At 51.3% G+C, this 11,567-nt stretch overlaps 1 protein-coding gene across 12 annotated transcripts in view; it reads left to right on the top strand.

Annotated features, from left to right (window-relative positions):
• The first annotated feature begins 637 nt into the window (after nt 1–637).
• AFAP1L2 (actin filament associated protein 1 like 2) overlaps nt 638–11,567 on the top strand; it is a 97,943-nt gene continuing 87,013 nt past the window's right edge. For 7 of the 12 annotated variants that reach the window (XM_029244728.1, XM_029244727.1, XM_029244723.1 and 4 more), the window contains exon 1: nt 6,296–6,349. In XM_029244728.1, the coding sequence (XP_029100561.1) occupies nt 6,331–6,349 (19 nt within the window). In that variant the 5' untranslated portion in view covers nt 6,296–6,330. Of the gene's footprint in view, nt 856–5,479; nt 6,350–11,567 lie in introns of those variants that run through there. The other 5 variants (XM_029244730.1, XM_029244720.1, XM_029244717.1 and 2 more) reach the window with 4 other exon arrangements.

Below are 11,567 nucleotides of genomic sequence, written 5' to 3'. Positions count from 1 at the left end.
AGAAGTGTGGACCTTGGTGGCAGCGGTGGTGCAGGGTGCAGTGAGAGCCACGATTGAGCTCCCTATGGAAGAGATGGTACCCCTCCAGGGCGGCTGGCGCTGCGCCAGCCCAGAAACCCGGCGCCCCCCCGATTCATCTAGGCGGCTCTAGAAATCCTCGTCTTTCTCAGAAGAGCCTGGCACAACGCACCCAGGGAACCTGGGCTGGGGTAAAAGACAGCAAGTAGATGTGTGTGCCATCGGCTGCCCAGAGAGACTGCGAGAGAGTGGGAGCGATTCCCGAAGAACTGGGGGCGGGCTCAGTTGACCCCAGCGCTCTCCCCACGTCTTCCCCCGAGAAATGCCAAAGGCGAAAGGGCGCGGGCCCGGGGGTCGAGCGGGGGGCGCTCTAGGCACCTATCTGCCTTCTGACTGAGCCCTCAGTCTCCCGCTCTCGGCAGTAGGTTCGCAGCCCGGCGGCTGGAAGAACGGCTCTCGTAGGCCCGCCCCTCCCCGGGGCCTCCCCCAGGGTTTGGGCACGTCTCTGTCTCCCTCCCGCCATCCCGGGGCCGGGACGTGAAGCAGCTGCCAAGCGGCCGCGGCCGCGGGAGTGGGGCCCGGGGCGCGCACGGACTTGAGCGCTGAAGGTTCGCCCAGGCCGGCCGCGGAGTTCCTCTGCGGGACCGGCGCGCCGGGAGGGGACCGGGTCCGAGGGCCCCGGGCGCGCCAGGCGCGCCAGGAGGTCCCGCCGCGAGCGTGACCTCACGGGGAGGGGCCAGCGCGGCAGCCCTGGGCGCGGAGCCGAGCGCAGAGAGCGCAGCGCCGGAGCCGAGCCGCGAGGAGCGCACGCCGCGGCCCAGATGGAGCGGTTCAAAGGTGAGGACGCGGGTCCCGGGCTGGCGCGCCCCCAACACCTACTCGCCCCGCGCCACGCCGGAAAGCAAGGCCGGGCATAGCGAGAGGCGTCACCAGGTGCGCCTCGCGTCCCGCCGGGGCTCAGGTGAGCCAGGCCGGCTGCCCCCGCCCAGCCCGGATCTGGGCAGAAGACCCGGGCCACAGCGGCGCCGCGGGCTGGTAGAGCGGACTCCTAGGTGGCGGCTGCGGCCCGGGAGCTTTGATCCTCCCAGGCGCGGAGGGCCGGGGTCGGCGTGGCGAGGCTTCTCACCTGTTGGAGGACCCGGGGTGCGCTTGGAGACCCACCCTCTAAGCCCCGGTCGCCCCGGAAAGATGGAGCGAGGCCGAGGAGTTCCCGAGTGAGGTCGGAACAGTGCGGGGCTGCTTGGGTGGCAAAGGGGCAGGTAGTTGGGGTTTCTCGAGCGGGCGCCAGCCGGAGTGGAGGGCTTCTTGCAAACCCGGAGAAAGCCTGCGAGGGGATGCGCTTGGGCGCAAGTTGGGGGTGGGCGCGCAGCTTTCTTCCGGGCTTGGTCGGGCCATCCCAGTCGTTAAGCTGCCCCGGTAAACTGTCTCTCTCCGAGCCCTTCTCCGCTGCTTTACCCCCAAGCAAGAGCGAGGTGCAGGGATTGGGGGCAGAGCGGGGTGCCCGGCAGGTGGAGCGCGTCTCAGCCCAAGGGCTTAGCTCGTAATCAGCTGGGCAAGTTTTGGGGTTGGCCTGGGCCGGGGATCTCGGCCAAACCCTGGTGTGCTGGTTGTGCCCGACTCGCTCCCGTGCTTAGAGCGCCGGGGCTGGAGTCTAGAAGCCTCGGATTGCACATCGTTTGGAAAAGGAGGTTAAAGAGCTGCCCCTTAAGCATGACGCTGCGGGGACCCCCCCCCCCCGGACCCCTCCGCCAGCTCCTTTCCTTTGGGAAAGCTTCTTGCACTTTCTCGTCCTGGACTCGTCTCTGCCAAACCTGCAAAAGGAAATACTGTTTCTATATTTATTTCCCCCTGGGAGAGAGTAATAAAGGAGGCCGCTCAGATTCCCAAGGAATCTCACTCCAGTGGTTTCTCATTTCTGAACTGACAAACTTTTAGGGCTCAGCTTTGGTCCCCTAAACTAGTTGTATCTTTTGATTTTTCTCTTTTTTTTCCTTATTTGGGTCACCTGGTTACAGGTGAGGGTGAAAGAACTAAATCTTGGGCAGGGCTTCACATGTAAAGGAAGGGTCTTTGCCAGGAGCACAGAAGCCAGCTGGGGAGACCGAGTTAAATTAGTTGACAACCTTTCTTTTTTCGTTTTCTGTGAACCCTCCCTGGAGCCTCTCTCACATTTCTAAGCGGGTGGTTTTTGGTCTCAGATTCTGCTGAGATCACATCAGTTTTGTGCCTGAGTGCGTGCTTCGGTAGTCTCAGGACACTTGAGGAAGCCACAGGCCCTCTCCTTCTAAAATTGTAATTTGCTGCTCCCCACCCGGCTGGGGCCCCTCCGCCCTTTGGGAGGGACCTTCCCAGGGAATTCGAGACTTGAGTCGCCTCCCTGAGGGCCACTTCCAGCTCAGAGTCTGCCCTTCCTGAATTGTGTTAGCTGCTGATTTAAGGTCCTGGTTGTAAGCTACTTTATCAAATCAGTATATTAGTCCTTCTGAGTTAGGCCAAATGATAACATTTTGCGTTGTCTTTCCAAATGCCCAGTTATTATCAGAAGGTTTTTGTATTAATAGCTTTTGACTTGGCCCTTAACCTGAGAAGGTCTTCTTCTCTTTTCCTCTTGGGGGTTTAACATCCTCCCACCCTCAAAGATCTCTGAGAGGTTTTCGCCAACTGAAGGAAATTTAGTTTCCCGTTCAGAGTGTTTATGTTTCTGGTAACACATGTATCTGCCTCCTCATTTTGCAGTAAATCAAGCACAGCGAGTGATAAGCAAATGCATCTGAGAATTATCTGGACTGCAGAGGCTAATCCAGCTCATCTTTTAGGGTTTGACTGTGGAGAAAAATCTCCAGGCTTCACTGCTGAATGCTACTAATATGTTTACTAGACCTTTAAGCCGGGGAGTTTGGGGGTCCCCCGCTTCACCAGGGGTGTAGAATCCCCCCTTCACTGGAGAAGCTGAGTTGTGCTTTGAACAGTCATTGACTTGAAAAGTTGATCTGTGCAAAACTAAGCATGTTGGACCCAATCTTCCATTAACCAGTGCAACTCTTACTAGTATCTGTAGTCTCTTGCTTGTCAGAGAGTGAGGGATGTTTGTTTTTTTTTGGTAAGATTGAATAATTATGGAATGACTAGGTATGGTGGTTTTAACAACAAAATTAAATGGAAGAGCAAGGTATACTTGGGCTCTCAGAACATAGGTAAAAATTGTAAAGAATTGTCTGTGACGCTTTTAAAATTTGTTATTTAAATGTCTCCTTCTATGTTTCTAAGTTCCCAGTTTTGAGCTCTCTCTCCTCACAAATAGGTTGAATGCCTCATCACCATCTCCAGATTCTCAAAATGTTTTCTCTCATTTGTAAATCTCACAGATCAGTCCACGTAGGAGAAACTGTTTTCCACGTTCCCCAGCCTACATGTCACATATTGTGCATCTCCAAAACCAGCCTATCATTCTTAGGCTCTGGGCTGACTTTCCATTGTTCTGTAAGAGGTAAAGAGACGTCTGGAGGTAAAGACTGGAATATCACCCTGTGTGTAATGCAGAAACATTTCCAGGCTTTCTCCTCATCCCTTCTAAGCCATTCTGGAGACAGCCATGATTCTCTTAAGCAAAAACAAGGTGGTGGTGGAGGCAGTAGGTGAGGGTGTCTTCCCCAGAGAGGTGGAGCTTTTATAAGAGTTGTCCTAGAAAGTGATGGTAGAATTGTTGTGTCTTGTACGTGAATCTCTTTGGTGTTGTCTTAGCTGTGCTAAGCCCTGCGGGGTACGTTGAGACCGTTCCCATCCTTGGGTGTTTACATATTTATGAATCTCATAAGGGCATCCTTGTATCACTGTGCATAAGCCCACTGGCTGAATTCACACCATGTGGTCAAGGACTCTGGTTCCTACTGCTCTTCCAGCTGGTGAGTGTGTCCAGGGCCAAATGTGACTGACCTACTGTCTGTGGTATTGCACTTGGAAGTCCATGCCAAAGCTTCCTGAAATTGTGTCACACTTGGATACAAACATGCAAGGTTGAGATAGTCACTTTAATTTGGATCACAGTAATTGGTTGAAAGTGTATCATTCTTTTCCTGTATTCTTTGGTTTCTGAATCATATCACCTGATTTTCGGGAGAGGGCACTTGGTTCTAGGGTACTGGAAGGTAGAGATGAGCTGTGAAGAGTCAAGCCAGTAAAAATACTTGAAAGCTTATGTGGGAATCATGAGATCTGTGGTCAGGGAAGGTCCAAAAAAGGAAAACTAATTAAAAGAGATAAACAGATTGATAATATTCATTTCACCTTCAGAAGAATCATCTGAATGTGTTGTTTTTCCATGTCTAGGAGCTCAGGTTTTCCCAGTTGAAGTTCTACTTAAAGCAGAGGGTCTTAACTTTAGACGCATGTGGGAAACATCCAGGGAGCTTTAAAAAATATGGATGCATAGACCCCACCCAAGACATTCTGATTTAATTGGTCTAAGGGTTCGGCTTAAGCGTGTTTTTTAGGTGATTCTAGTGTGTAGCCAACAATGAGAACCATTGAAAAAAGATAATTATATAACACTTTCCTCACCTGGAAAACTAAGAGCGCGTGTGGAGTGAGACGGATACCCCCTCCATACTCCCATGATGTGGTTTAACCAAATCTTGTGATACCTACAGAAATCTAATGTAATTCACCTGAAGCTGTTATGGGCTTTAAAAGGCTGTGGGGAAGCTGCTGAAAAACAGTCTCCAATGTGATGCTTCAGAATCCTAAGCTCAGGGTTTGCTCGTGGTTGTACTTGACCCCCAAGCCCTCCTGACTTTGAAGCTCTTTGTGTGGGAGCCCTTGATGCCTTGGCAATGAAATGGTCTGAAACAAATACTGAGAGGTCACCCTTGGTGCTGAAAGGCCGGGAGGGGTGGGGGAATTCTGCTCTCGGCCCTTCCCCTCTTCTGAAGGGGCGGGAGCTCTGGGAACTGGGCTGGTTCCAAGGACCATTAAAGGGCCGGGAGGGGCCAAGGAGCTTCAAAGCTAAGGAAGCTGTGCCAGTTTTCTTCCAAATCCCTTTAATGATGGGAAATGTTTCTCTAAAGACTTCTGTCATCCAGAGAAGGGAGACTTTCCCCAAGCCAAGGGAGGATGGCACGTCTGCCCAGAACCCAGGCTGAAATGGAAGGGAGAACAGTCAGGGTGCGAGGAAGAGGCAGCAGCTTGGGAACCGGGAGTCCCAAGGGATCTGCTTGGTCAGGCGAGATGCTGAGCTGTCCAGGCCTCAGTTTTCCCTTCTAGAAAACACCCCCCAGTGTTTGGCCATCAGGTTTTCCGAGCACTCTTCAATGCTACTTGCTCTGTGGTTGCTGAGGAATCTCTGGAGGGAGGATATGTCTTGAGGAGGGGAGGAAAATGAGGGAGGGAATGTGGGCAGCCCAGCAAACTCCAGTTTAGGATTGTGATTCTTATAAATAAAACCAATTTCCTGTTGAGAGTGGAGAAAGGCAGCTTTGGTGGGAAAGAGAATGCCATCGGACATGTGAGGAATTTGTTTCTCAAGGACCTTTGTGTGAACGTGTCTCCAAAGCCTGGAGCCACTCTCTGAAATGCAGGATTATTCGCTTCCATTTGAGAGACAGATCCACTGAGGCTGAAAGAGATTAAGCAACAACTCAGCAAGTCACAACCAAGATAAGAGATCCCTGAGAAGTGAGTTTCTAAAGGGTAGATTCCTGTTCTAATAACAACAAGGGCTTATTTAGAAAGAAGTTCTAGGAGCAGTTTTCAGGCTCATTCCTGATCAGCGTCCTTTTAGCCAGGAAGGGATTAGCCACTCAGTGAAACTCTCCTCCGTCTTCAGGACCTGGCCCACATGCCTCCTCTTCCATGAAGCCTCCCCTGAGTTGCTCTGTGTTCCCTCACTATTTTAGGTGTAGCACATCGTTAAGTGCTCAAAAACTGTTTGTTGAATTAAAGTCACGTTGTCTTATCATTATATGCCTCTGTGTCTGTCTCCCCTGAAGCCCCTTCAAGGCAGGGGTATCTCTCTCCTCCAAGGATCCCTCCCCCTCAGCCCCTAGTGCACTGCCAGGCACATAGTGCGTGCCTGAGACAAGATGGGGGAAGGAAGGAAGGAAGGAAGGAATTGCAGGCAACAGGAGTGCCTCCTCTCTCAGGTTCCGGCCCTCAGGAGCAGCCCTGGGTCACAAAGGGAAATGAGGCATGATCTCAAAGCCAGATTCCAGAAGTGGAGATGCAAGCCAGCAGTGGCCACCCTTGGCTTTCCCGACTTGAGCCTTGTTTCTGTCTGTTCCAGCACAGGGGTGTTGCTGTCTGGTGGTACAGAGAAGGATGCTGCAGGTTTCTGCTTGTGAGTATGAGCCTGCCTGTGCCCTCTGCAGAAGCTCACCTGGCCTCCAGGGCTCCCGAGGGCACAGACTTGGCTCTGCCCATGCTCTGGACCGATGGCTGAGGGATCTCGTGGAGCTGGGCGCCAGCCTGGGCACTCCGGGGCTCAGGGTTCTAATCTGACCTTTGCCACTAACTCGCTGTGCGACCTTGGGCAAGTCAATTAATGTCTCTGGGCCTTGTCTCCTCACCTGTACGAGTGAGGATAATGATTACTAACTGCTGCTTGATGGAATAATTGTTAAGAGCTTCTGTGCTGTACTTGTAAGGGGCAATGTTGTATTAATTCAGGGGAGCAAATACCCTGAAACCTCGGTGATGTCGTCCTGGCCCCACCAGTTCCTGCCTTCTTGGGGGTTGGGTGGTTCCTCACCGTTAATTTGGGCACCAGCTGTGCCCATCACATGCTTTGCGAAGCTGTTGGGAGCTCTGAGCTGGGGATGTTCGGCCTGTTCCCAGGCAGCCTAGCTTCTCAGAGCATCTGTGTAATCCCCTTGAGGTCAGCTGGAAAGGAGCTGGGCAAGGAACTTCTTTGCTGTCTCAGTAAGTTTATATAGGAGAGACCCGTAAATTCTAACTAGAACTTCAAGCTCTTTACTAATTTTCTGTCACTTGGCTCTCACCTTCTCCCTAGTTGGTCTTAAAACAAACTAACGAAAAACTCCATTGAGAGGGAGTAGGGAGAACGTGTAGAAAATGTCGGAGCCTGCGTTACCCTGGACGTCGTGCTGCACTGGTGCAAAACCAGATGAGCCCAGCGTATTGTATTTTCACGTCCCGTCTCTCCGTGGGCCTTAAATTTCAGGGAGGAGCAGGGAGGGGCACCGACAGCAACAGAAGCCCTGCTCTGTTGTTTCCTAAACAGACCCCTGAGTTCTCCTCTCACTTCCTTGAACCCCCCCCAGGGATATCAAAGACAGCAGCAGGCCTGTTGAGTGTGGTGAGCTGTGCCCCAGCAAATTGGCCTTCTGCTCCTGATTAAACGGAGGAAGGATGGTTAGCTGTTAGCTCTGAGAGAGCAGCCTGCTTCTCCCAGAAGGAATCTGAGCGGGGCCATGTGCATTCCTGCCGGTGGAGGTGCCTTTCCCAAGGAGGGTGACCAGCTGTCCCAGTTCGCCGGGGACTTTCCTGGTTTTGCCACTGAAAGTGCCAAGTCTCAGGAAATCCCTTAGTCCCGGGCCGACCCGAGATGGTGGATCGCCTTGTTCCCAGGCCTCAGCTTTATTAAAAGGCTCTAAATCGAACATGTGGTTGCTCCGTAGCAAAGACGAACTAGAGCCAGTTATTTTGTCTCTTTGACAAGAAAGCAGAAGCCCAAAGCTTAAAAACTAGCCGTTTGCAACTAACCACGAAGGATATCCACCAGTTATCCTAGGGGAGAGAAGCCAGACTTGAAAAGTCTGCAGTCACACTGCATGATTCCACTTATGTGACTTTCTGGAAAAGGCAAAACTGTCGGAAAGGGAAACAGGTCAGTAGCTGCCAGGGCTGGGACAAGGGGTTCACCACAAAGGAGCAGGAGGGAAATTTCTAGAATGATACAAATCTTCATTTTTTTTTGCATCTTTATAGTGGTGGTGGTTGCACAGTTCTAGAGCTGTACAGTCAACAGGGAAGCGTTTTTGGTTTTTTCTTTCTTTGTGTAAATTATACCTCCAGAAAGCTGACTTTAAAACAAACACTAGCCATTTGTGACACTGTGGTATAAGATGAAGAATCGATCAAGCATGTGGTTGGCCATCACAGGTTGTAAATAGCATCTGAGGTCTTGGTGTGGTCATGCCTGCAGCCATCTGGAGGGGCGGCAGAAGTCAGTGAAGAATTTTGGTGCAAAACAAAATGGCTATGGGACGGTATGCTAAACGCAAGAGACTTATCTGTGAGGCACAGACAGGGTGATGGTGGAAGCTCTCCCTCTATTTAGAGAAAAGGAAAAGCAGGTCTCCTAAAACCCAGGCAGCAGATGTGCCCAGGAGGGTCATGGAATATTGAAGCATTAGCTCTGGGTTCCCACCCTGGGAACTCTTCTGCTACACACACATGGATCTAATGTATTGACTTTGGCAGGCTTTATGCTGCAAGGTTTGTTTTTTTTTTGTTTTGTTTTGTTTTTTTCACCAGTGAAGTTATTGAATTGGAATTGAGTCTGCACCATAATTATTTCCTGGCTGACCTCTTGATTTTGGCAATCCTGCATGTCTGTGCTAGCTAGGATTGATTTTGAGGGGGGGAGGATGCATGATTTAGCAAAATAATGCACCTATTCCCATGTGAGGTAAGGGATCAGCCCTTTTGTTTCCAGGCAGGGAAAAGCCTTGTGATGCGCGAGCAGCAGCCCTTGCTCACCAGTCCAGGAGACGGGATGCAGAATCCCCCGTGAATGAGGAAGTATCATTCTGGTGGTCCTAATGGAATCTGAAGAGCTTAGTGGTTCCCATTTCCCAGAAACTCAAACCCTAAGTCGAACTGGCTTGTTCTTCAGGTGAACTGTGTTTGGCTCTATGACCCGGGCAGCCGACCGTGTGTCTTCTCGTCTTCACTAAGTACAGTGGGTTGGAAGGCTGCAGAACTTTCATCCCTGAGGACCATATGGGCCCAGATAACTTTCAGTCATGAATTACACAGGAGAATTTCACACATGCAACTCTTCTTAATCATAAATGTGTCCAGGACACTGGCTACCCACAGAGGCAGGTCCATTCTACCTGTTCTTGGGGTATTCAGGAAGAATTGTTGAATAATAGCAGAATAATAATAGAATAATTGCAGTCCTTAGTCCCAATTTTCTCAACTGTGTTGGGGGACAGTGGTGGAGGGTGGGGTAGAGGCAGGGAATATTTTTTGTGCATATTTGCAGTGAATCTTCCCTGATGCAGGGTCAGGCCTGGCTTGTGGAGGGTCCACCTTGAAAGGACCAGGTTTGGGGCAGCCCAAGGACCCACTTCTAGGTTGAGTACAAACAGTACTAGTTTGAATTCTAGTTTGAGGGCTGCAGAGGAGAAGCTGGGAGCGCATGGGTGGGGAAATTCCAGATACTTCCTTCCCCAGACTGCAAACGATTACCACCATCTCCCCAGGCTACCCTGGCCTACTGGCATTTTTGGGGGGTTCTGAGGGCTGTCAGCCTTCCTCTTAGACCAACAAGTGGGAATCCTGCCATTTCCTTCCATCCTCCACCCCCCTTTTTCTTCTCTCCCAGTTTTTACACAAGAGGATTTATTCATGTTAACTATATTCAAGTCCCCAGAAGGGGGGAGAAGAAAGATTGTGTTGAATGAGCTTATTGTTTGGGGATTTCACTGACTTATTTAATACCCGCAATCCTAGAACATATTGAGCTGATTTACTAAAATTCAAATACGGGCCTTTGGGAAGGAACTCCGAGGGTGCTGGGTGTCCCTGATATCAGGGCTGGGACTTACTGGGTGGCAGGTTTGCTGGGGGCATCTTATCTTCATCTTCATGCTCTTGGGTCTCCTTGGGGGAAAATACTCTCATTTACAATCCCAGACTTCTTATGAGCCTGAGACGGTCACCACCCTACTGCCCTTTGCATCATCAGGCCTTTTGTGGCATCCCCTTCTAGCACTTTCTTTGAAGAAGTGAAGATGGACACCACCACTAGGTACTTCCATTAACAGAGGCCCCTTGTGGCTTCTGCTGGGCAGCTTCCTGCACAAGGGGAAGGAAGTAAAGGGTGGTGATGTGGCAGAGCTTGGACAGAGGCAGCAAGTACCAGACAACCTCACACCTATTGCTCGAGTGCCTGATGCAGTGCGGCTGGTCCATGACAGTCATGGCAGAGCTGGATACATGTCTTTTAGCCTGATTTGGAGATGGGGTCTCTGTGGATGGTATTTCTGGAGTTGTGGCTGAGGATCATGGTGTGTTTGACGGTCCGGTGCCATTGTCTAGTGTGTGGTGACAGTTCCAGGTGTCTGAAGCCCTTGAGGCTCTCCTGAGAGAGCCACTGCCGGCAACCTGAGCTGGGGTGAGACTCAGTAATGTCCCAGGTGCCCTGAAACTTAGACTGTGGCAAAGCAGGTCAGGTTGATGACAAAACCAGCTCCGGCAAGTGTGAGAGTGTGTTAGGTGCTGCAAGACCCCTCCTGGGCGCACACAGGCTCACACCTGCTTCTGTGCATTCAACGTCCTCTCTCTCTATTTTTCTCCCTCCCCCACCCTTGCTCTCTTCTTTCATTCCTTTATTCTCTTCCTTTTGACTTTCTCACACTTTCTCACTTTTTTTTTTTCTTTCTTTCTGTCAATTCTGTTCAGGTCTCCTGTATTTTTAGAAAAAGGATCTTCCCCAGGAACCTAAGGTCAGAAAGACCCAGAAAGACAGAGCCTCCCCTTGCCTCCAGGTCTCTGCTCTTATTTCTAGCAGCCAAGGCTAGAACTCCAGGCTTCCCCAGGAGGAGCTGATGACCTCAGAGGCAGGGTGGGAAATGGGGCATGCTCCCAGCCCAACGAGGAGCATCTCATTCCTTCCTGGAAGAGGAGGCCTGGGTGAAGTCTGTTCGGTGCAGCCCCTGCTGCTTCATGAGGCCCTAGAAAGTGTCACTCCACACCGCCTGCTGCAAAGACGGTCACCTTCCCCAACCCTCATGGTCCAAGTCACTTGCTAACCATGAAAGCTTGCCAGCCATCCCACCTGACCTAGGGCGGGTTAATGTGACTAGTCACAGAGACTGGGATGCCCAGCAGAGTTCTTGCCCTCTCTCTGCTGGTCCTTAAACAGCCCTGTGACCTGCTCACCTCCAAAGAGTGGAAGAAGTAGTCTCAGCCCTGGGTGGGGCCCCTTCCACTGCCATCCCAAGCTCCCTGGAAATGAGCATCAGAGGAAGGCCTGGCATCTGCACAGGGGGAGCATGAGAACATCGCCACAGTTTGGATAAACGTTCCAAACATGAAGGCTCAACATTGACTAAAATAATTTTTTCCCATTGACCTCCTGGCTTCCCCGTGGGCAAGTGTCCATCTCCCGCCCATCTGATGCTGGTTTGGTGCATGTAATTGTAAACAGTTCAGGCTGGGGGCAAATCTCCGAGAGTTATGGGATCCAGGTGTCGCTCCTGGCTCGCCACGCACTGGTTCCCTTGAGAGTGGGGAAGGTCATTTTGTTCTCCAAGGGAGAATTTAGTCTGTTGCTTTTGAGATCAAATCCTTTGGAAGCATGA

Source organism: Monodon monoceros, unplaced genomic scaffold, assembly GCF_005190385.1.
Source record: "Monodon monoceros isolate NGI ecotype Baffin Bay Population unplaced genomic scaffold, NGI_Narwhal_1 Super_Scaffold_4, whole genome shotgun sequence".
NCBI lineage: Eukaryota > Metazoa > Chordata > Mammalia > Artiodactyla > Monodontidae > Monodon > Monodon monoceros.
Note: the sequence above shows the minus strand (reverse complement) of the source record. Positions and strands in the feature narration are given on the sequence as shown.